Below are 26506 nucleotides of genomic sequence, written 5' to 3'. Positions count from 1 at the left end.
TGATTCCCCCCTTAGTGGCCTCCACATAATATAATGTCCCATTGCTGTGTTCACTCTAATACCCTTCCTTACAATTACCCCTTTTATCCAGCCCCCCCCCCCCTATTTACGGCCCCTTTCAGGTAGCAACCCCCATTTATAATGCTGACATATTTGTAACCCCCATATTTCTAATGTCACTTCTTATATTTTTCTTGGTATTCGCCATTCCATATTTCTCCTGCTATGTATGGCTCTAAAGCTGGTAGGCGCAATGACATAATCACACTCAGTCTGCCAGCCTATGCTAAACACAGCCTCACTGACAACACAATGGTGGATCCGGAGGCTGATGGCTCCCTGCTTCACCATCACTTTTAATTCTCTCCCTATCTTGAGGACGAAAATGGATTTGCAGCATGGGATGGCAGGACAATCCGAAAAATACTGTAGACCTTCCCACTCAAACCAGGATGGTTGGGAGGTATGGGGTGATAATGAGAACAAGTGCCCCAGATGAATGGAGCGCTAGTGCAGCGGGTGGGACCACTGTTTTGCCCAGTGGGCGACAGTCAGCAGGCTGGATGCAGGAACCCCTCTTACGCGAGCTGGCAGCTGAGGGGTTAACACGGGCACTGTAGTGGCCCACGCAAAGGCTTTAAGATGGCGGGTCCCTCACGTGGCGGTCTGCTTCTTAGGATAAGTTGCTAGCTGTAGGGTCACAGTGGCTAGCGGGTTAATCCCACCAATCTCTGCGGTCTGATGTGGGGCTCGCTGTAGCGTCGGAAGGGGGTGTGGATTGGAGTGACCCCAGGGGCAAACAACTGGTTTATAATCTCCTGGCTTATAGGTGGTAAATCGGGGCGCCCTTGATGTTAAAATAAGAACCAGGAGGCAGGAGCGGTGATCCAACAGGCCCAGCTCACGGCTCAGTTTACTTCAATGCTTACAAAGTCCATATAATGGAGGCAGTTCTGTATCTTTAAGATCCAAGCCCCAAAACTGTCACTTTGCTGCACTCCCCTTATTCCTGTGGCAGTGCTCTCTATCTTCACTGGACCCTTATGTCTGGGCCTAAGCTCCTCTGGCTTCTCTCTGGTCTCCTGGTTGTAGGCCGTGTCCTCTATACTGGGACATTCATCCAGCTGCTCCAGAAAAGGTGACTTGGGGGTCCTTATCCTCTCACCTTGGTGATGATTTTATCTTTCTCCCTCTCTGTGAGCTGCAGATGATGATATTTTGCCTGTAGTCAGGCTCCTGCTGTTGTGTCAGGCTGACACTCACCTCACTGTCTCAGCACACACTCACCGACTGAGGACACACTCACTGAGCACATGTCTGGGGCTGGTCCCTTCCTCATATACTCTGCTCTGACACTCATAATTTTAGGTAACTCCTACATATACAGGTTCTACCTCCCAACCTAGCAGGGCTTGAACCTTAAAGTGGTACAATCAATTTACATAGTATACATGGATAATGACATAGGAACATGGATAATGACATAGGACAGGGGCGTCGCTAGGTAAAAAGATCCGGGGCTCGTGCCCCGGTTCTTTTGGCCAGTGCCCCTAATCTTCTCGGGTCAGCAGATCATCTGCCCCGCTGCCCGGGAGATTACTTCCCTCTCTCATCAAGATCTGTGTCTGAGGACGCAGATCGTGATGAGAAGGAGTGCAGGCGCTGCTTTCCCCTGCAAGGACCTAGCCTCCAGGAGTTCCGGAGGTTGAAGGACCTGTGACGATGTAATGATCACATGACCTGCAGGGGAAAGCAGTGCACAGAGCAGCATCAGTGAGGTGAGAAACATGATAGGGACTAGGGAAGGGGGAGAACATTGTGGGCAATGTGGGGCACATTATTTACTGGGGGGACTGTGTGGGGGGGACTGTGTGGGGCACATTATTTACTGGGGGGACTGTGTGGGGCACATTATTTACTGGGGGGACTGTGTGGGGCACATTATTTACTGGGGGGACTGTGTGGGGCACATTATTTACTGGGGGGACTGTGTGGGGCACATTATTTACTGGGAGGACTGTGTGGGGCACATTATTTACTAGGGGGACTGTGTGGGGCACATTATTTACTGGGGGGACTGTGTGGGGCACATTATTTACTGGGGGGACTGTGTGGGGCACATTATTTACTGGGGGGACTGTGTGGGGCACATTATTTACTGGGGGGACTGTGTGGGGCACATTTACTGGGGGGACTGTGTGGGGCACATTATTTACTGGGGGGACTGTGTGGGGCACATTATTTATTGGGGGGACTGTGTGGGGCACATTATTTACTGGGGGGACTGTGTGGGGCACTATTTACTGGGGGGACTGTGTGGGGCACATTATTTACTGGGGGGACTGTGTGGGGCACATTATTTACTGGGGGGACTGTGTGGGGCACATTATTTACTGGGGGGACTGTGTGGGGCACATTTCTTGGAGCGTGTTCACACATGGCACTAGGACAGGCCTTGGTTTGATCTCATTTGCGTTTCTAGTAATACACAAGTGATGGGTAACACGCACCTGGTTTTGTTTAAATTCAAGACAAACGTGTGAGCGCAGCCTTACAGTATTTGCGGGAGATTGTTAGGGGCAGCACCAGGATAACACTGTCAGGGAACCAAGATGTAGGGACAATGAGGAACATAAGATGTGGTGATAGGGATTTCTCCTGTGTTTCTGTAGCTGTATATACCAGAAGTAACCTTGTTATTGGCACAACCACATGTGAGGGGTTATGTACAGGAGGGGGCATTACTGAAAGTGCATTACACATGCATTGGGGCCCGTGCCCCGGATCTTTTACCACCCTAGCAACGCTCCTGACATAGGAACAGTGTTATCACATTACAAACCGTGCACTTCAGTACAAAATACGACAATAATGAACATTAACCCTTTCACTGGTGTGGAGGGGACCAAAGGTGTACTCAGGGGTGTACCAAGCCTGTCTGCTGCCTGAGGCGAGCCATAGAGAGACGCCCCCCCCCCCCCCCGCCAATATATGTGATATATCAGGGAGTGTCAGGACCAGATCCATCATATTGGTTTGGTGTAAAAATAAAGCAATGCAAAATGCATACAGCGGGTATAAAATGCATATAGCGTACCGCCATGTAGTATAAAATGCATACCGCGTACCGCCATATAGTATAAAATGCATACAGCGTACCGCCATGTGGTATAAAATGCATACAGCTTATCACCATGTAGTATAAAATGCATACAGCCTCCCCCCATGTGGTATAAAATGCATACAGCTTATCACCATGTGGTATAAAATGCATACAGCTTATCACCATGTGGTATAAAATGCATACAGCTTATCACCATGTGGTATAAAATGCATACAGCGTATCGCCATGTACTATAAAATGCATACAGCGTATCGCCATGTACTATAAAATACATACAGCATACCGCCATGTAGTATAAAATACATACAGCATACCGCCATGTAGTATAAAATACATACAGCATATCGCCATGTAGTATAAAATGCATCCAGCGTACAGCCATCTAGTATAAAATGCATACAGCGTACCACCATGTAGTATAAAATGCATACAGCGTGTCACCATGTAGTATAAAATGCATACAGCGTGCCACCAAGTAGTATAAAATGCATCCAGCGTGCCGCCATGTAGTATAAAATAGATACAGTGTACCACCAAGTAGTATAAAATGCATACAGAATACCACCATGTAGTACAAATGCTGCATATACATACAGCATATATACACATAAACAAACAGTAGATACAGCATATACACACACAAACATATATACACATATACATATATACACAAACATACATATAACATATACACACACATATTACATATATATATATATACACACACACACACACACACACACACACACACACACACACACACACACACACACACACACACACACACACACACACACACACACACACACACACACACACACACATATATATATACACATATTACATATATATATATATACACATATTACATATATATATATATACACACACATTACATATATAAACACATGTTACACATATATAAACACATGTTACACATATATAAACACATGTTACACATATATAAACACATGTTACACATATATAAACACATGTTACACACACATATATATAAATATATAAATATAAAGTAACCTTACCTGTTCTTGGAAAGTTCGGGGCCTTGTCCTGCAGCGGCGGTGGCGCAGTGCGGGAGCCGGGAGCGGGTAGGTCGAGAGCCAGGAGCGGGGAAGGGGGGGGGCGTGAGCGGGGGTTCAGACGGGATGGAGGGGGAGCCGGGAGCCGAGAGCCTTGAGGGGGGGGGGGGAGAGCGGTAACGGAGCCTGGAACTTGAGCGGGGGCGGGGGAAGCAGGGAGCCTGGAGGGGGGAGGGGAGACATGAGCGCAGCGGGGTTGAGAAGGGAATGGAGGGGGAGCCGGGAGCGGAGTTATGGGCGGGACCGAAAGTATACGGGGAGTGGGGGAGTTTGATGCAGGCAGGGGGGCGGAAGCTCGGTGCCGGCAGCGTCGGGGAGCAAGGTGGGCTGCAACGCGGTCCCGTCCAGCGTGCGGCCCGGGAGCTCAGTGCCGGCCGGTGCCGCCCCCTCGTTGAGCAGGAGGCGCGCTGCCTGAGACGAGATGCTCAACTCGCCTCATGGCAGGTGCGCCCCTGGGTGTACTCTGGGACACTACACTAGCGTACCTTTCTCAGATGGATGGAGCATTGGCGTACCTTCCTCAGGTGGATGGAGCGCCAGCGTACCTTCCTCAGATGGATGGAGCATTGGCGTACCTTCCTCAGATGGATGGAGCACTAGCGTACCTTCCTCGGGTGGATGGTGCACTAGCGTACCTTCCTCGGGTGGATGGAGCCCTAGCGTACCTTCCTCGGGTGCATGGAGCCCTAGCGTACCTTCCTCAGGTGCATGGAGCACATGCTTGGGCAGTAAAATGTTCTCTACTATCAGACATGATCTATAGATACTACTCATGGCAAGCAGTAGTCTTGGTCTCAGAGCTCACAGAGGCTACTCCACACCTTCGTAACCTCCGTACCATAAAAAATTAAATATAAAAACATAGTGATTTGTTTTGTTTTTAGAAGATAATAAAAAGTTTGCTTTGAAATTTGTACAGTATTTTACATGCTATTAATTTCTTCTGACAATATAATTCTTGGCCACTTGGTGGTGCTGCAACTCTATAGTTATAGTAGGTAGTAGTAGGAACAAGGCTGGTACAGCACCCCCAGCGGAATTATGCGAAACTGCAGCTGTGAAAAGAGCCTGGCTGTACTATATTGTACATGTATATAGTCTATCAGTAGGTGAATGGTGTATACGCATAAGAGAGTTCATATTATGGGTTTGAAGGATCACTGGGTGCCAGTTGTTACTGGCTTCATATCCCACAAATAGTCCAGTATATGACCAGTATTGTATGATGATGGGCAAAATACTAATTTTACAAGAATTGTCAATTACATTAATGCTCTGATCACACTGCAGCATGCCAAGTGTTTATTGTATACTTTATGCCAGAAAGATTTGACAGTCGATGTACCTATAGTGTCTAACAGAGATTCTTGTACTTTATATATAAGAAATGTATTCAAGCTTTTCAATGCAGGTTAGACTGTCCATTCACATTAGAACGGGAGTCTGACAGCTATTCCTTGCAACTCCTCCAAACACATGCATGCCTTTTATAGGCAAATGGAATCGCTGCCATACCCTCTAGTGATGGTTTATCCCCTTTGAAAGCAGAAGGGCTGGACATGTGAAACACCAAATGTTCACACTTTATATCTGGCGTTTACATTGCTTTTTTAAATGCATTTCAACAGATGTGAAGAGGGGATTTGCCTAATTGTATTGTGTTTGCTTTGCATTTACGTAAACGCAATGTTAATGCTATGTAAACGCAATGTAGTTGGCAAATCTCCTGTTGAATTGCGTTTCAAAACACAATGTAAATGCCACTTGTGACCGCACCCTTTCTCTTCCCCAGTATTTGCCATCAATCATAAGCCCATAGACATTTTATAGGTTGGTCTGTGTGGAATTGGTGGGCTCAGCTGATATATTTAAAGGGATTTTCTAGGACAGACTGTGTTTACATTGCCTTAACACTATGTTAACATCATGTTAACAAATGTACTAACATTGGGGGAGATGTATTAATGTGTTGGTCATTCGACCAGTGCAGGGTAGCACTAGATAGTCGTCTGCTGCGCCAGATTAATTCTTGTGTCTAATGCTGGATGATTAATCTGGTGCAGTATAAAATGTGTGAGTCCTACTTTGTATCTCCTATTAGTTGGTCTAGTTTGCTGTGCCACACTATGGAATTTTTCTGGTGCACAGACTATTTTCTGTTGAGGCCACATCCCCTTTTGCCAAAGCCAAACCGTCAATAAATGTGGCGCATGGCATTTCAGGTGCAGTATAGTCCAGAATTCTGGTATCTCTCCAATTGGGGCACATTTACTAACCTGTCCTGCAGAGTTCACGAAAGTGCATTGTCCGACGATCATGCACTGTGCCGCGATTCACTAAGATTGTGTGCCCGATATCCTGCATGTGTCGCTTCCCTGCTCAGGTCCACCGGAGTTCACCATCTTCTTCCTGGTGCATGTAAGTGCTTGATCTTGCGACACAATTTGAAAGTTAAATCCCACGCTCAGTCCAACTGCACGCCCCCCCATTTCTATCACATGAAAGCCAGTGCTGGCGTGCAGACCACGTGCGACACAATCACCAGTTAAATACCTGTCCCAGTGGTGCAAATCCCTAAAACGACAGAAAAACCGATGAAAGTGCCGCCACGGACCCTAAGTAAATAAGCCCCGTTGTATTAAGGCAAACACAATGTTAACATTGTTTACATAGTGTAAACGCAATTTTTATTGCATTTACAAACACAATGCGGTACATTTACTAAGGCTCCGAAAATTTTCCTGAAAATTACCGGTTTGCGCCAAATTGCCCCGGGTTTTTGGCGCACGCGATTGGATTGTGGCGCATCGGCGGCAGGATGCATGCAACGGAAATCGGGGACGGGGCCATTGGAAAACCCGATGAATTCGGAAAAACCACGGTATTTAAAAAAAAAAAAAAAAAAAAAAAAGTGTTGCTTGACACGTTCTTACATGCACCAGGAATAGGTCTGTGAACTCCGGTGGACCTCGGCGCAGCAGCGAGACCTGGTGGACATCGGGCACACGACCTTAGTGAATCGCCGGAAGACCTGAATCCTCGACGGAGAACGCACCGCTGGATCGCGGCAGGGCACCCGCACAAAGACAAGTTCAGAGTAGATGTCCGTTAAGCAGGGAGAAGGAAAGTGTCCTATTATTGCTAAAATATATTACAATATGTTTCTTATATTGGCTGATTCTCCTCTGATGAAAAGTCTAGAGACTCCATGTCTTATTTCAGTCAGGGATGCAGAAGTGACATTCTCCTCGATCACCGAAAGAAGAAACTTAACAAAAAATATATACTGTAAACTTAAAAAAAAATATATACTGTAAATAAGTCGCATAGTACAATAGGTGAGGGATCATTGATGTTTGTTAATAAATTACCTAATGTTCTGCCCCCAACACATTACATCTGTTAAAAGTTCTGCTCCGCTTTCTTGATATGTAAAGTGAAGCCTCCTGTCTTTTACTTCATCAGCCAGAGATTCCTGACCATAACATGCCCGCAGATGGAAGGTCATGTGATCTTATCTGTTCATGACCAATTGCCCTGCCAGGAACTTGTTCTTATATTCATAAATACGATCACTGGGACCTATCAAGAAAGCGAATCAGAAATATTAATAGATGTATATTTGTAAATCACCTCATATCACACTCACACACACACACACACACTCGCACTCTAAGATGGCCATCCCTTTTAAGCTGTTGTACTCTGAAAGTTGTCAGTGAACTTTAGGTGCTAGTGGCCAGTGGTAGAAATGCCTTTTATACCAGGTGATGAAAAATAGTGATCAATGACACGGCGTAGTTTGTGACGCAATATTAATTGCATATATTTGGACAATATCCACTATTTTTACTATTTTTCTCTACGTGATTTCGTGGCCACACAGTAGTAAGTACTTCCTATCAATAGGTCATAAAACGTTAATCATGAAGTCCATCCACCTGGAAGGCTCATCGCCAAGAACTAGTTCTCTTGCTCGAGTTTTAGTTCTCTTCCTCATAGGAATTCCTGGCCTCTGCCCATTCAAAGTTTAATCTCTTAGTTTAGTCCATATAGTAAAATCTCTAGTTCCAAGTTTTAGTTAGTCTCATTTTTGGACCTCTATCCCCACAGTGATTTGTGACCTACAAAAGTTGCTGGTTGGGAACCGTGGCAGATAATATTGGGCGATTTGGGCAGCTGTCTGGGGCCCAAAGCTCCTGGGGAAGGGGGGGGGGGAGAGAAGCATGGCCAACTGTACCAGCACCTACTATTAGTGTGTGTGTTGGGAAAGGTTGGATAGAGAGGGCTCACATTCAGAGTCCTCTCCGTACAAGGTAGGTGTTTGCAGAAAACATCCACAATTGGTGTTGGCCCCGAGTGTGCATTTTAACCATGTATATGCCTCCGGCAAAGCTGCCAGGGCCATTGAAGTCCCAGGGCATACTCGTCCCCCATATTAGATTTGATAAACGCCTCTCTGGTGATGATTGGTTGCTATCACTGCTTGGAGTACTGCAGGGTTAATTAAAGTACCTTTTAAGGTAAAAAAAAAATTGTAAAACATTTTTTTAAGTTAAAACAATAAAAAAAATTATATAAAACCTTAAAGTTTGAATCCCCCCCCCCCTTACCTAGAACTGATATAAAAATAAAATAAAAATAAAATAAAAAATCCTAAATATGTTAGGGCATTTTGAGATACGGGATACTGATCAACTTATAAAAACAGTTATTCTTGGTGTTGAACCCCGTAACGTAAAATAGTGCCCAACTGTCTGAACCGCCACTTTTCCACAACTATTTAAAATAAAATTTTAATAAAAATTGAACAAAAGGTCGTTGAGGCCCTAATATTGTAGCAATGTAAATGCTATCTTGTCATGCAAAAAATACCATACACAGATCTGTATGCTGAAATTTTTTTTCATACAGTTTTTAATTTTTTCTAAATCTAATAAAACCTATTAATACCTATATAGTGTCTTGTGATTGTACCAACACAAGGAATAAATGAGGTGGAGTCATTTGGAATGAAAAGTGAAAGGTGTAAATACAGAGCCTCCAAGGTGGCAGCTCAAATGTGTTTTTCCATGAATTTCACAACATTTGGATTTTTTTTTTCCAACTTCCCAGTACAGGGCAAGGAATGTTAAATACTGTTACTGGAATTTGCAATTTGTTTCCCAGCTCTGTATGTGGAAAACTAAAAAGTGTATGGATTTTTGAAAGTGGAGAGCAAAAAACTGAAACACAAAAACTAAAAGGGGCCAAGTTGTTAAAGGCCAAAGGGTTAAAAACAGAGACCAACGTGCATTAAGTTGTACAAGTCATCCTCCTTATATTTCACATTTCTTAAAAATCTACAGCAAAAACTCAATTGGGGCATTTATTATCAACTTTCAAACGGAAACCTCGTGGAATTTTTTTTTTTCTCTCTTGCCTCGCCTCTTGCGCCTTATATATGAATTTGGGAAACCAGAATCTTGGTGGTTTTCAGACGCAAAATTGCGGCGCTGTTTGTGTATCCAACACTTTTCTGGCGCTCTTATTTTTATAGTTTTTTTGTCCAATTTTTGTCGCACGATTAGAGCAGCTAAAAGCTGGTCTATGGAGTTCAACTTCACCTTCATTAATGGGGAGGCGGGTCTAAACCTTATTGTCTGTGGGCCAAATCATTAATCGCCACAAATTTACATCACAATCAAAATGCACTACTCTGCGCCAACATTATTAAATGCCCCCCATTGTTACTCCTGAATAAATGGATTTTTCAAGGTTTTTCTTTTATATATCACCTGACTATCCCATAATGAAAGTTTTTATACCATGTTATTCTGTAATGTTACATTTCCAGATTATAGTCCTGGAAAACTCCTAATTTATTATGATTTACTTAAACTAGATTTCTCATTTTGTATAGGTCGGGGTATAGTTAGAGGTGTCGCCAAGTCACTAGCAGATTTTCAGAGTGTCTCTTCAGATCAACCAACAAGGCCGGACAGGAATCTTCTCCATCTGACGCTCGATATAAATGTAAGTAAAGACATAGGTACAGTATTAATAATGCTGAAGGATGAAATGTACGGCCATGTGACCCTTTGTATCTGAGTGCAGTCATGTAGTAAAAGAGACAAGGAAACATAGGATAGGGATGTAATATTGATAATTCTAAGGCTTTTCCAGGTTGTTATCCATGGAGTCAGTTGTTAATATCAGAACAAGGGGAATTCTACGCTCTGGATCTTCACCAATAAGCTGATTCTCAAAACCCTTTAAACAATGCATTACATGCATTAAAGGTGTAATGTATAAAGATATTAAAAGAATTATAATAATCATCTAAAAAGACCAGTGGACGTACATTTAAAGGAAATCTACCATCAAAATCCATCATGATAAACCAGGGACATTACTCATAGATCCAGGCACTGTGACTGTGGTCATCTTCTTATGTGTTCTCCATGGCCTCCTCCTTCTAAAATCAACTTTTACAATTATATTAATGAACAAAAAGAGATCCTGGGGTTTTACCAGAGGCTGTAGCATTGCCTACCAATTCCCATTTGCAATCACATGATATCTTTGCTCTGACAATGTTATTGTGCTGTGATGTCTTATTTTATTTGTGTAACATACTCCATGATCTTTAATGGACATCTACCACCAGGATGAAGGATTGTAAACCAAGCACACTGACATACTGTGGCAAGATCCACTTTTAGTTAAGCTTATTATGCCCTTGTTTTGAAGAAAAAATGCTTTAAAAATTATGCAAATGAGCCTGAAGGACTCCAGGCTCCATTAACACCTATGGAGCCCTGAACCCCTCAGGTTCATTTACATAATTCAAAAACATTTTTTTTTGTAAAAAAAAAAAAAAAAACAGGGCATAAAAAGCTTGAAGAAATATGATATACCCCTCCTGACCAGATAGGTGCTGGCGTTGCCTGGGGGCTCCGGGTACTATGACTCACATCTGGTGGGGATGCCCGACTTTACAACCATTCTGGCACCAGGTTCGCAAACTGATTCTAGACCTAACTGGGATCAGTCTGGACCAGGGGCGTTGCTAGGGTTGTAAAAGATCCGGGGCACGGGCCCCAATACATATGTAGCGCTCTTTTAGTAATACCCCCTCCTGTACATAACCCCTCACATAACAACTTTACTGACAGTGTATACAGCTACAGAAACACCAGAGAAATCCCTACTTTTTCCCTCCAGTGACTGCAGGTGACGTCTCCTCCATCTTCTCCATTAGGCATCACCACATCTTATGTTCCTCATTGTCCCTACATCTTGGTTCCCTGGCAGTGTTATCCTGCTGCCGCCCCTAACAGTCTCCCCAAATACTGTAAGGCTGCGCTCACACTTTGTCTTGCATTTAAACAAAACCAGGTGCTTGTTACCCATCACGCCCCCCAGTAAGTAATGTGCTCACACACAGCCCCCCAGTAAGTAATGTGCTCACACACAGCCCCCCAGTAAGTAATGTGCTCACACACAGCCCCCCAGTAAGTAATGTGCTCACATACAGCCCCCCAGTAAGTAATGTGCTCACACACAGCCCCCCAGTAAGTAATGTGCTCACACACAGCCCCCCAGTAAGTAATGTGCTCACACACAGCCCCCAGTAAGTAATGTGTTCACACACAGCCCCCCAGTAAGTAATGTGTTCACACACAGCCCCCCAGTAAGTAATGTGTTCACACACAGCCCCCCAGTAAGTAATGTGTTCACACACAGCCCCCCAGTAAGTAATGTGCTCTCACACAGCCCCCCAGTAAGTAATGTGCTCACACACAGCCCCCCAGTAAGTAATGTGCTCACACACAGCCCCCCAGTAAGTAATGTGCTCACACACAGCCCCCCAGTAAGTAATGTGCTCACACACAGCCCCCCAGTAAGTAATGTGCTCACACACAGCCCCCCAGTAAGTAATGTGCCTCACACACAGCCCCCCACTAAGTAATGTGCCTCACACACAGCCCCCCAGTAAGTAATGTGCCTCACACAGCCCCCACTAATAAATGTGCCTCACACTAACCCCCCCTTTATTCTCCCCCTTCCCTATCATGTCTCCCCCTTACCTCACTGATGCAGCTCTCTCTCTCTGTGCACTGCTTTCCCCGGCAGGTCATGTGACCATGACATCATCACAGGTCCTTCAGACTCTGTGACTATTATTCACCGGAGGCTGAGCTGCTGGGGAAAGCAGTGACAGCAAACGTTCTCATCACAATCCGTGCAGGGCACGGATCGTGTTGAGAGAGGGGAGGATGGCCGGGGAGATCCGGGGCACAGGCCAAAAGATCCGGGGCACGAGCCCCGGATCTTTTGACCTAGCGACGCCCCTGGTCTGGACAATGAACCTGCAGTTTTATTGCTGTCCATAATTCCTTCCTCAGCGACCAAAGTGAAGAGATCGTTGTTGGGATACATGCTTTTATAGCAGCACGCTCTCTAATACCTAGATTATGGAAATCCACAAGGACCACCCAATTGTCCGACTGGTTTGGAGAAATATCGCTCCTGAACAGTCTGGAACAAAGTCGCAGACCATTCAACAACGTGGGCCCCATGGCTGACATTTAAACAATCTGAAGCATTTTTGAATTACTCATGACCCGCTTCTGCCTTACTCTAACTCTAACTAGTTAGGGTTCTAGCCCAAAAGGCTTGCGCCAGTTCTGTTCTAGACCCATCAGTACTCTAGGATTGAGTACTTTTCTCAAGTTGACCTTGTTATTACACTGTTGACCCCCCCAGTTTTGTTGTTTGAGCACGACCAATACAACTCAATATTACATGTTCCACACTCCTAATCAAATTTTGCATATACTAGACGACTAAATGTGCCGTGATATACTACAAACATGTTCTTATATTGCTATATATTCAACTTGTTGGAACATAACTACATCGTAATATGTCATGTATAGGATCTGCGTGTCCCGTTCTCTACTTGTACTTTGTATTTTGTACTCTTTACTTTCAATAAAAACAGAATGATGTAAAAAAAAGCTAGAAGAAGAGTAGATCCAGAAAACTGGGCATAAGAAACTAAAAGAAGAGCAGATCCTGCCAGATGGGAAACACACCTGTATGTCAGTGTGTTTGTTTTACAATCCTTCATCCTGGTAGTAGATGTGCTTTAAAGGTTTACAGAATATGAGGTCGATATATAAATAACTATGTATTATTATATACCGTATGTCTCTTGACTTTAAAAACTCAATCTGAAATACTTCTCTGTAGAACAAAAAAATTTTTTTACAAAAGACACAAACCTATAATATTAGCATGTATAACTGACATAGCATAACATTATATATGTAACTACTGTGTCATTGAAAGAGTGTGACTGCTTAAGTACTCGGAAAGTAGTGAGAGCATAAACACATAACTAAACTTCAATCATAATAAAACCAAGACTTTTTATTTTCAGTTCATTGACACAACCAATAATAGTAAATTCTGACGGTGTCGGTGGTTATTCATAATTCTATGACAGCTTGCTGGTAAAACTCTCGATCACAGATGCAAACAGACTGCATGTGTATTATGAGAGGGTCAGTTCCCTTGCCAGCTCGGTGTCTAGTGTAGTTAGCAGCCTCCCTTCCTAGAGCCAGGCCCTCCCATCTCATTACATACCTGTTACCTGAAAGTTGGGAGGTAAAGTAACTTGAAACCGGCCTCCTCCCGGCTGTCTCCGGACTATGACATTTACATTCCGTAGAAAGGCTGCAGCAAGGCGGAAGAAGGGAGATCTCGTCCTGATCCAGCTGAGAGGACTTGTATACTGGAAATACACAACTTCTTTTTGGTTTATTTTTGTTCCGTGGCACGTCGTCTGCTTCCTTTCTTTTGTTTTTCTTTTTTGCTCTTGGCTTTTAATTAATGGCGTCCCCGGGCTGGAACTGAACAGAAAGGTCTTTTCATAACTGTCAAGCCGGTCACCGCCGAAAGTCTCTGTCATATGTATGTGATTAAGCTGCCAAGCAACTAGTCAGCTCCCGTATGAAAAGCAGGAAGCAGGAATCTGCAGGCTACTACTGTATACAACGGAGCACGACACGGGACGGTTGTATTTTTATTCTTCATTTTGCATCTCTTACATGGCGTGACTTCATGGAGATTGTTTTTGGAACTCAAGACGGTGGACGGATTTTATAAAGCTTTTTATCACGCTTTATATTTTTAGCTCTCTATTTATTGAGCCGCTCCTTCCCTATGGAATTTAACGGCTCTGGAATATTTTTGATGTTGTAATTTGATTTATAACATATTAACGTACAATGGATATGGAAAGCAAAGAAGGAATGGCTAACGAGTCAAATTCTCCAGAAACCTCAAATGCAGACTCAGCCGCCAGCGCCCCTCCATCTGTGCTTGGTAAATTTTCCTTTAAGTCGTTCTTTGGAATTACGACAAAATTGGAAAGTCAGAAGCCTAAAGAGGAAAGTGCGGTTCTCAAATCTTTCCGCTCTTTAGGAAGTAAAGCAGAAGAGCAGTCCGACCAAATGGAAGTGGTCGGTGGGACAAATGTTGACCTCCCAAAGCAAATGGATACAGAAACGCATGGTGCAGAGGAGCCTAGGGAGTTAAAAGAACAAATAAACAATGAACAAATTAGCCAGGAAGAGCAATTAAATGAAGATTCAACTTTACGCCAGGAGGAGGTTTCACAAGTCTCCGGAGGACATGGTAAAAATGACAACTTGGTGAAAGAAGACAAAGAACTTGATCCACAAATAGATAACCTGGGAGGGACTGAAGCCCTGGTTTTACAAGAGCAAGAGGATGAAACGAAGGGAGTGTACACAAAGCGTCTGAAAGCTTCTGACATTAGTGAGGATGCAAAGTCTGAGATACATTCCACACCAGACATTGCACCAGGTGAAACGGACACTGACCAGGATGGTATGTTGGTACATGGTACTCTAGTTCACATCTCAAGTGATTCCGATTCTGATGGCGAAGACTCCAAGCAAGAGATATGCCAGAAAAAAACAAAGACTTCTGTGTCCAAGCTTCTATCTGATTCTCAAGTATCCTTGAACAATTGTTCCAAGCAGAATCCAGAATCACAAAAGACTGAGGATACTGTTATCGTAGAGGGAGAGGGCCTGCCTGAGCTGGACCTAAACAGGCCAGAGAATGCAGGGGCCGCTATAGATGATAAGGGTATAAATAATGAAAATCTAGAGGGGAGAAGTCCAAATTCTCAAACGCCTACCCCGTCTGCTGAAACCCCAGGTGATAAGCCATTCCAATTGCCTGCCATTTTTAGTGGTTTACGTGTACACAAGAAGGGGGCAACCACAGATGACACGGTTGCGGTGAAACAAGGGGATAGTGACTTGGCTTTGCTAAAACTTTCTCAACCTGTGCAAAAATCCAAACTACCAAATGGCACCATAATCCGCAAGAAGGAAGTAAGGTCGCCGGTGGAGCCCACAGCTAGCTCCAAATTCATGGAGCAACTGTCCATGCTGCTCAATTTTGACTTGCCCAAGCCAGAGGAGAAAGTGGAGGAGTCAAATCCAGGTCAAAATGATAATGGCGGCCAAAACACTCCTGTTCCAGAGGAGAAGCCAGAGTCTGCACTGGAAGCATTTAAGTCTTTCTTCACAGGTGCTTCAAAGAAGCCCCCACCAGTGGATTCTCTCGATCTGGACACCGTGAAACGGAAGCAAAAAACTGAAAAGGATTCATTGAAGTCCATCTTTGATAGACCCAAATCCATAGACATTGATCAGGCTATGGACAGGAGAAGTGTATGTTTTATATTTATTTGCTACATTTTGGGCTCTTCACCACAAATTTTCACATGGTCAAAAAAGGAATCTGACTCCTAATATGGAGGTATTGTGGAGACTACTTTCCCTAGCTGCTGGCCTAGCTGGCACAGTGATAGTAGCTGGCACAGTGATAGTGGCAACATAAGGTGCCTACTCGTTTGTCATACATAGACGTTTGAGTGCCCATATACAGGGGGACCTTGTTTGCTCTGAATTGGTCAGTCACACTATACTACAAGTAACTAAGACCCCCATGCAGAATATCACTAGCGTTAGCTCATCCTCCTTCATGACATTGGGATCATGAATATTGTCATTCTGATATTCATCTCCCATCGGGGGTTATTTCCACTGGCCCTAACAAAATCATTACTATTGACTAATATTAGTCTAAAATGTTGACAGAAATTTTATAGGGAAATTTCGAGTTATTAATTTGGCACTATATGTTTTATCCATAATAGTGAGAATTGCTTTATTTGCTCCGTGTCTTATGATTTTTTTTTTTATACCATCTTTTGCAGCCAGACAATAGTCCATCTGACCCAGAGGACCGAACCCCCGGGAGATTACAGGCTGTGTGGCCACCACCAAAACCAAAGGATGAGGAGGAGAAAGTGGGTCTGAAATATACTGAAGCAGGTAGGCCCGCACCTGCCTCTTATTTAATTATTATTCGTGTTTAGTGTGGGTTGCAATAGTTGGACCCTTGGTGAACATCATGTTATCCCCAACATGGGGATAGGAGATAAAATATAAACTTAGGACAACCCCTCTAAAGAGGTTGTCATGTTTAGTCATCCTCTTGTATATATGAGCTCACTAGGACCACCAAATATATTGCTTCTCCAGCAGAATCATCTGGATGGCCACCATATAATTCTTCATGTGCACTTGTACATATTGTGCTCCACAACTAGAAGAGAAGCTGCAACACTCATGTGTCTATGTGCAGTAATGTGTCTGGTTTGAAGTATATGATCAATCTCTTCCATGGGACATATATGAAAGATGACACAAGATCACCCCTTTACAATGCAATGAAATGATTATTACAAAATTTTCAGAAGTGACTTACAGTGAACTTGTAATTCAATACAATACTGTATTTATGTAGTCTATGGCGGATGCTGGAAATTTTAGGTTCTGTATTGTTTCTAGAAGCAGGGCCGGATTAAGGTTGGTGGAGGCCACTGGGCACAAAATCTGGTGTGGGCCCGCACAGTGATAGTGGTTTTAGCCTAGCTGGCACAGTGGTAGTGGTGTTAGCGTAGCTGCTGGCCTAGCTGGCACAGTGATAGTGGTTTTAGCCTAGCTGCTGGCTAGCTGGCACAGTGGTAGTGGTGTTAGCGTAGCTGCTGGCCTGGCTGGCACAGTGATGGTGGTGTTATCCTAGCTGCTGGACTGGCTGGCACAGTGATAGTGGCTGGCACAGTGGTAGTGGTGTTAGCATAGCTGCTGGACTAGCTGGCACAGTGATAGTGGTGTTATCCTAGCTGCTGGACTAGCTGGTACAGTGGCAGTAGAGTTGACCTAGCTGGTGGCCTGGCTGGCACAGTGGTAGTTATATTAGCCTAGCTGCTGGCACAGTGGTAGTGGTGTGGCCTTGCTGTTGGCCTGGCTGGCACAGTGGTAGTGGTGTTATCGTAGCTGCTGGCACAGTGGCAGTGGTGTAGCCTAGCTGCTGGCATGGCTAGCACAGTGGCAGTGGTGTAGCCTAGCTGCTGGCCTAGCTCAGGCAGTGGGAGTAGTAATGACTTCTAGTCCCAATCACCAAGGCCAGTCCCATGTGCCAGTGCTTCGCTGAGACTCCTCTCACAGATCATTCAGCAGGTGTGAGGAAGTAAACATAACACTGATTGGCTAGGACATGGATAGTTCATGACAACTGGTCCAGCCAACCAGTGTAATGTACTAAGGGGAATGGGGTCAAGTGTCACTCTCCATGTATCGCAGCTTCTGGAAAGTGTGCAGCATGCAGAATAGAGTATGGGTGGGTTGTGACTGCACAGTCTCGCTGACCAAACCAGTGATTCACTGTCTGACATTGGCTTGAGAAAGCGCCACTGAGCGTGAAACGGCCCCGTTGCCAAGGCTTGCTTCTCCCTACATGTGATTTTATGCTTCTTCACCTGAATAAAGGACATTGCACTTTTCTACGTGGGTGAGTGCCGTTACTTTCTTCTACATGTTGCTGGTGGGGGCCCAAGGGCTCGAGCCTCAGGAGCCCTCTCCATAATCTGGCCCTGTCTAGAAGCCATTGCCCAATTACCTTTTATGTTGCAAGTGAAAGAGGTTTGCTAAGATATTTTGGCCAGAATAGGGTGGAAGCTTTGTGACCCTCCAATTGTATGTTATTGAGGAATGTTTGTTTGTTTTATAATTTTTTGTCCCTCCTGTTTTCCATAAAATGAAGCGCTTTTCAGACACCTGACTTTGCACCAGCAATGTGAGAGCTGGAGGAGTTGAAAGCTTTGGGTCCCTCTTGAAAGGGCAGCATGGGGTAGGCTGAGAAACAATGTAGTCCTATTGCTCTGGGATTTGTCGGTGCAATGAAAACATAAAATAGAGGATGCCAGGTAACTTTACAAAGAATTCAGGAAGTCCATCATCATACATATCGAAGTACCATCATATTACCATCCTCAGATTTTACCTCACTAAACTATTACTCCGCTTGGATAGGAGATGAAATGTCCTTTCTATAATTTTTTCTTTTTTTTTTTTGTGAAATTTCCTTTCATGTGAAAATGTTCATAGAAGAGTCAGATTTTCCTAAGATGAGGCATCTTTTGAGGCTGCAGGCAGCATGTCACTTCAGATGACCCTATATTTGGTTGAATAATATATTTTGGTGTCGTATTAAAAATAATATTCTTATCTTTTGAATCCAGTCAGGCTTGTGGGACTATGTGGTACAGAACTGGAGATACAGGCAATTAAATAAAAAGGCTGGAACTAAATCTTTATCTGCAGCTCACATCTCCAGCGATGTCCTTAACTGCCTGTATCTGCGCTTCTATAACCCACAAAACCAGCAGCTTCTGAAATATGAGATTCTTCATTTTTGACACCAAAAAAATGTTTCTAGTTACTACAGACCTGAAGATGGGGGGGCGTATGAAATGATACTACCTCTGCGCCCTCTAAACTTGACTCATCTCAGGCGAATGACTCTTCCCTGTTTATTTTTACATGACTTTAGAGGAGTTTTTTAATAGGTAAATGGGTGAGATTACACATAAGTCCTACTCTTCCGGAGGGTGCAAGTAGTTTAATGGGGTAAAATCTGATAAGATTCCCTTTTAAAGGGAATCTACCACCAGGATGAAGGGCTGTATGTAAATGAGCCCGAGGGGCTCCAGGTTCCATAGGTGTTTATGGAGCCCGGAGCCCCTCCGCCTCATTTGCAAATTGTCTTTCACCCTGCTGGTAGGTGTCCTTTAAGTTCAGGTGTATGTGTGTGATAATGGAGTTGTCTTATTCTTATTCTGCGCTATACCCTACTTTAGTGCCTAAGGTTTCTGTACTTATCTCTACCTTTTAAGGCACAAAATAGTCTCCGTATTTCCAGGTTTTCTCTATAAAAAGTATATTCCACCCAGAAGATTATTTTGCCTATCCACCAGGTAGGTGATTGTGCTAGATTGGTCGTATCCAACTCCTTGGTCTAGGTTACTTTTAATTTGGGCTTTTTGTAGTGTTCTCAAAAATCTTAGGCTTTCTGTTAGCTGGGCATAGGGCATCTGCCCATCCACTCATTGGATAAAATAGGCATATTTCTGGCATTATGGCTCCTATCACTCATATGGCACGTGACCTCCATAACCTCTGATTTTCATCTGTGAAAGAACAAATGTTTTATTGAGTAGTTTGCGGATGTGACACTATCTTCCCTGTACTCATTGTACAAACAGAAGTTTATTTACCTGCATGAGATAATCATCAGCTTGTAGTAGTGTTACTATGATCAGTGTGTAAATCCGCGGTGTATCTGAAGTAGTATCTGTGTAGTAGGAGCGGGGATGCCCTATACTTAGTTGTGTTACTGTATAAATATGTGCACAGCTTAGGCCGGTGTCACGCCAGATACATGCCAATGTGCTAATCATAGCAAAGATAATTGGACAATGAGCTGTGACACTATGACACTATGGAGCGTTGCCAAGTCCTATAGAGTTGGTATAGGAAAGTTAGGCTGTTTTTGAAATTCTGCTTTAAAGTGAGAATGCACGAGTAGAATAAAAAATCTTCATGTTCTGGAAAGGCCACATTCTTTATACTGAAATGCGGAAAACCCAGGTTGGTTTCATAGGGATGATACATGACCAATGTACATGCTCATGCACACGACTGTCAGGGGGCCCTACATATGTCCCCTATAGACGGCTATGGCACCCGGGCTCGGTAAGGTGAGCACAACAAGTGCTCACCGTTCCGAGCCGTAGCTGCAAAAAGATGGAGGCTTCCCTATCTTTTGCTGTATCAATGGGCGTGCGGCCACTATTTTCTATGGAGAGGGGCGGGTCTAGTAGCGCTCATCCCCTCCTCCTTTCCCGCGTGCCGACGTGTGTCCTCTGGGCTACGGCACGGTGGGCATATGTTAGCGTGCATGCAGCCTAAGAGTGACAGCAGTCAAATGCTATCGCACTGATAAAAGACCATCATTTTTTAAATTTTTTTTAAATAACCTCTTTAATTTACCCAATTGATCTACCAGCTCCCCCAGGTAGGGTATGGAATGGCCTATCTAGATATCCCTGTTTTGTGTGAAATCTTACCCGTTTACTTAAAATAAAATCTCCTCCAAAATGATGTGAAAATAAGCTGAGAACAGTCCTATTGCCCTGAGATGAGTCAATTTGGAGGCTGCAGGGTGAGTGCTTTTGGTGTCATATTAAAGAAAAGAATCCCATCTTTCAGATCGCATCAGGCTTGTGGTTCTGAACCAGAGACTGTTAAAGAAATAGTCAGGATCTGGATCTTATCATTAAATATGACTCTTCTCTGCTCATTTTTACACGATTTAGTGGGAGTTTTTTTAAAAAGATAAACAGATGTGGTTTCACATAAGAGGGAACTCTAGAAAAGATATTTCATATCCTACCTGTGTGGGCTGGTAATTTAATGGGCTAAAATCAAGTGATGGGTTTCTTAAAAGGGTTTACTAAAACAGCCCAAAGTTCATTTGGGAAAGCAGTAATTCCTATGTGTGGTTGGTTGCTTTGGCCTTGTACACACTGAAGCGGTCCACATGGATTGGGAAGTATTACTACTGCTTGTGTCAGGTGATTCAGAGCACATACATGATATGAAACTCTAGCGTAAAAGCCATGAGATAATCGCAATTACTCGTGATAAATTCCACAGGGGCGGGGCTTCTATCATCCGCAGGCGCTATGATAAATTCCGGAGGGGCGGGGCTTCTATCATCCGCAGGCACTATGATAAATTCCGGAGGGGCGGGGCTTCTATCATCCGCAGGCGCTATGATAAATTCCGGAGGGGCGGGGCTTCTACCCTCAGGCGCTATGATAAATTCCGGAGGGGCTGGCTTTTATCTATGATAAATCCCTCCCTATGGTTTTATGATGCAATTTTTTAAGCCAATATGACGCTGCATAAAGGGCGAACAATACATCTACACTTTGGTGTTAATCCATTTCATGATTTAACAACAAAAATTTAATTAAAAACCTAAACCGTGTCAACTTCCATCAATTATTAGAAATGAGTTTTCCTACAAACAGCAATTATAATTCTTTCATAAACCAGGATTTATTGTACTGAACGCTGCCGCAGCGATATCTTGGGCATCTTTATTGGTGTCTGGGCATCTCTAGCAAGTGTTTAATTTGGATATTTTTACTTGGTGAGTTACTGGATGAATCAGATGATTAAACCTTCACCTTGTATGTCATTGCCCTGATAAGATGGGAGTAGTTGTACACTGCACCATTTCGGCTGACACCCTTCTGTGTTTGAAGCAACTCCTTCTGCAAACATGACCGTGCACATGGTGACTGTCCTGAGCCAAGGCCCAACTCCAGCTCCACTTCTGTCATGTGCTATATAGTATTGTATATAGTGTTTTATTATTACTATTATATAGTATTGTATATAGTATTATTACTATTATATAGTATTGTACATAGTATTGTATTACTACTATTATATAGTATATTGTATTATTACTGTTATATAGTATTGCATATTGTATTATTACTATTATATAGTATTGTATATTGTATTATTACTATTATATAGTATTGTATATAGTATTGTATTATTACTATTATATAGTATTGTATATAGTATTGTATTATTACTATTATATAGTGCCGTAACCAGACTACAGGGGCAGATCACAATCAGAAACTGTTCTCTAGGTCGTCATGAGGGGTCTGGTAGAACTGTTTCAGCTTTCCCACAATCAAATTACTTGTATAGGGAAATGTGGTGATAGTAGAACATAAGCCCAGGTGTCCTCACTGGTTTCACCACAAGTATTTGGAAAAATAGTGTCACTCATGGGATGAGATAATACTAATCTAGTACAGCCCACAGACTAGTACTAAGCAGTCCAGGGAGTTGTCCTACTCTGTGTGCTACCATTGCTATCTGTGTATGGGCACTCATAGGGAAGGCTAAACTGGAAGGGAAAGAATATAGGTAAATCTTGGGATATAGTGTACCTTTTACCCCCCAAAAATTTAAAGGGCTGCTCAGCTTCTTTTTTTTCTAGAACATTCTGCCTGCAGATAGGACACTATATACAAGCTGCTCAGCTCCTCCTGCTCTATAACATTTTGCCTGCAGATAGGACACTATGTACAATGTGCTCAGCTCTTTCTGCTCTATAATATGCTGCCTGTAGATGGAAAACTATGTACAATGTTCTCAGCTCCTTTTTCTCCATAATATGCTGCCTGCAGATAGAATACTATGTACAATCTGGCCAGCTCTTCCTGCTTTATAACATGCTCCCGGCATATAGGACTCTATATACAAGCTACTCCGCTCCTCCTGCTCTATAATATACCGCCTACAGATAGGACATTATGTGCAATATGCTCTACTTCTCCTGCTCTGTAACATGCTGCCTGCAACTAGGACACTATATACCACCTGATCAGCTCCTCCTGCTCTATAACATGTTACCTGCAGCTAGGACACTATATACCACCTGCTCAGCTCCTCCTGCTCTATAACATGCTGCCTGCAGATAGGACACTATGTACAATCTGCTCTACTTCTCCTGCTCTATAACATGCTGCCTGCATATAGGACACTATGTACAATCTGCTCAGCTCCACCTGCTCTATAACATGCCGCTTGCATGTTGGACAGTGTGCCCTCTAATTCTACTGAACGTTGTGGGTTTGGCCAATAGAAGTCTTTTGTGTGTGACCAGTGTAAGTAATGGCTCCAGCTACGTTATAACAACCAGACAACAGATGACAAACATTTGGTAAGTGAGACGCTTGAAAGCGACAAGTATCCGGTGCAGGATCACTGCTTTGTTCTGGTGCTCACTGGAGCTTTGTTCTTATGATTGCAGGTGAAACACAACCTTTCCCACCTCCTTTTAATGGCTTAATCTCCAGATTTCCGCTTTCCTCTGCATTGTTTTGCTGGATTTGCAGGGCCTTGGCTGCAAACAATTTTCACAATTTTTAGTCTAGTTAAAACCTTTTTGAATAGACTTAAGTCTGTATACAACAACAGAACATATTGAGATGTGTCTATTGTTCTCTGCAGTCAGCCATTTCACAATAGGGAGTGGTTTTACAATAAGTATTTTTTTTTTTCAATAGATTTGCCTTTTTTTTTATAACCCTTTCACTAATGATGGTTCTGTACCAGCCACTAGATTGTTGCCAAACTTGGTAAGACCCTTTTGGCACCTTTTGAAGGGAAGAGAAGACCAGACATGATGTATTAGCATGTGCTCAAATGCTATACAGTAATCTATTATTTATGTTCATAAAGTATTTATTATTATTATTATTATTTTTTTAGGCTTGTATAACTATTAGGGTAATTACTCACAGGTGACTTTGTTCCAACAAACTTGCATATAGTTGCGAGTGGATTGACTGGTTCATAATATTTACTACAGGGTTTCCTAATTTAATTAAAGGGGTTGTACGGTGGTTGAAAAACATGGCTGCTTTCTTACATGAACAGCGCCACACCTGACAGTGGCTTGTGCCATTATTGCAGCTCAGCTGTATAGTGATGAATGGAACTTTGCCGTGGGTTTCCTCCGGGTCCTCCAAGTTTCCTCCCACACTCCAAAACCTACTGGTAGGTTGATTATATTGTAAGCCCCATTGGGAATAGGGGCCAATTTGGCAAGCTCTGTGCAGCGCTCCGTAATCTGTGTGCACTATGTAAATAAAGGATGTGAACCATACTACTACCCATGGTCAGGTGTGCTGCTGTTTTGGAAGAAAGCAGCCATATTTTTCAACACTCCCTTTAGGTTGTTAAAGGGAGTTTTTGGAGGTTGAAAAATTCAATTCTATATGGATAGGTCATATAGAATAGGTCCCCCAATATCAGCTCAATGAGGGTATAAAATACATCTCCTTTATGTGTGGTGGATCATTTACCAACAAAATCATTAAAATGGTTGTCCAGCCAAATCAAATTTTCCCCTGTTCACAAGATTGTCTATAATTTTACTGATCATGGGGTTTCCAGTGGTGAGACCCGCATGGATCACAAGAACCGGGGTCATCACTACCCCAATGGATGTAGCTAATGTATGTAGCAGGGTACTGATCTCCACTATCTCCATCAATGCCAAATAGAAAAGAGCATTAGGTACACGTGCAGCCATGTTATATAAGTGACATTGTGAATGCTGCCAAAATGCTTCATCCATGATTGGGAAAAGTTTTGTAAATCACTTAATTAATTTATGTTTTTCTTACAGAATATCAAGCTGCTCTCCTGCAACAGAAGAGGCAGCACAAGGAGGAATTGGAAAGTTTAAAGGTAACCGAGTCAACTACTAGTTACAATCTCATGTTCACACTTTTTTTTCAAAATTTTACAAATAAAACAATGAAGTAAAACCAACCCAACAATTTTTAGAATTTTGTATCATGATACTAAAAATAAATCTTTATGTATATTGCAACATCATATTCCGCAGAGCTTTACAGAAGGGAGCGAGGCCCTGCTCACAGGAGCTTACAGTCTCCACTGCTCAAAAATATAAAGGGGACACTCATATAACACATCCTGGAGCTGAATGAATGAAATATTCTTATTGAATACTTTGTTCTGTACAAAGTTGAATGAGCTGACCACAACATCCTACAACATCTCGGCATGCTCCAGATGAAGCTCAGTATTGTGTGTGACCTCCACGTGCCTGTACGACCTCCTACAATGCCGCGGCATGCTCTTGATGATGCTCGGAATTTTGTGTGGCCTCCATGTGCTTGTATGACCTCATACAATGCCTTGGCTTCTCCTGATGAGGCTCAGTAATGTGTGTGGCCTCCATGTGCTTGTATGACCTCCCTACAACGCCTCGGCATGCTCCTGTTGAGGCTCAGTATTGTGTGTGTGACCTCCACATGCCTGTATGACCTCCTACAACACCTCTGCATGCTCCTGATGATGCTAGGTATTGTGTGTGACCTCCACGTGCCTGTATGACCTCATACAATGCCTTGGCTGCTCCTGATGAGGCTCAGTAATGTGTGTGGCCTCCATGTGCTTGTATGACTTCCTACAACGCCTCGGCATGCTCCTGATGAGGCTCAGTATTGTGTGTGGCCTCCACGTGTCTGTATGACCTCCTACAACGCCTCGGCATGCTCCTGATGAGGCTCAGTATTGTGTGTGACCTCCACGTGCCTGTATGACCTCATACAATGCCTTGGCTGCTCCTGATGATGCTTGGTATTGTATGTGGCCTCCATGTGTTTGTATGACCTCATACAATGCCTTGGCTGCTCCTGATGAGGCTCAGTATTGTGTGTGGCTTCCATGTACCTGTATGAGCTCCCTACAACGCCTCGGCATGCTCCTGATGAGGCTCAGTATTGTGTGTGGCCTCCACGTGTCTGTATGACCTCCTACAACGCCTCGGCATGCTCCTGATGAGGCTCAGTATTGTGTGTGACCTCCACGTGCCTGTATGACCTCATACAATGCCTTGGCTGCTCCTGATGATGCTTGGTATTGTATGTGGCCTCCATGTGTTTGTATGACCTCATACAATGCCTTGGCTGCTCCTGATGAGGCTCAGTATTGTGTGTGGCTTCCATGTACCTGTATGAGCTCCCTACAACGCCTCGGCATGCTCCTGATGAGGCTCAGTATTGTGTGTGACCTCCACGTGCCTATATGACCTCCTACAATGCCGCGGCATGCTCCTGATGATGTTCGGAATTGTGTGTGGCCTCCATGTGCTTGTATGACCTCCCTGCAACGCCTTGGCATGCCCCTGATGAGGTTCAGTATTTTGTGTGGCG

General features: G+C 43.6%; 1 protein-coding gene across 5 annotated transcripts in view; it reads left to right on the top strand.

Annotated features, from left to right (window-relative positions):
* FMN1 (formin 1) overlaps positions 1 to 26506 on the top strand; it is a 175960-nt gene that overhangs the window by 69050 nt on the left and 80404 nt on the right. For 4 of the 5 annotated variants that reach the window (XM_072115471.1, XM_072115470.1, XM_072115469.1 and 1 more), the window contains exons 3-5: positions 10124 to 10236; positions 16532 to 16649; positions 24952 to 25013. In XM_072115471.1, coding sequence (XP_071971572.1) covers positions 10124 to 10236; positions 16532 to 16649; positions 24952 to 25013 — 293 coding nt within the window. Of the gene's footprint in view, positions 1 to 10123; positions 10237 to 13930; positions 15984 to 16531; positions 16650 to 24951; positions 25014 to 26506 lie in introns of those variants that run through there. The other variant, XM_072115472.1, reaches the window with a different exon arrangement.

This window comes from Engystomops pustulosus, chromosome 7 (assembly GCF_040894005.1).
Source record: "Engystomops pustulosus chromosome 7, aEngPut4.maternal, whole genome shotgun sequence".
Taxonomy (NCBI): domain Eukaryota; kingdom Metazoa; phylum Chordata; class Amphibia; order Anura; family Leptodactylidae; genus Engystomops; species Engystomops pustulosus.
This window is presented reverse-complemented; position numbering and strand designations above follow the sequence as displayed.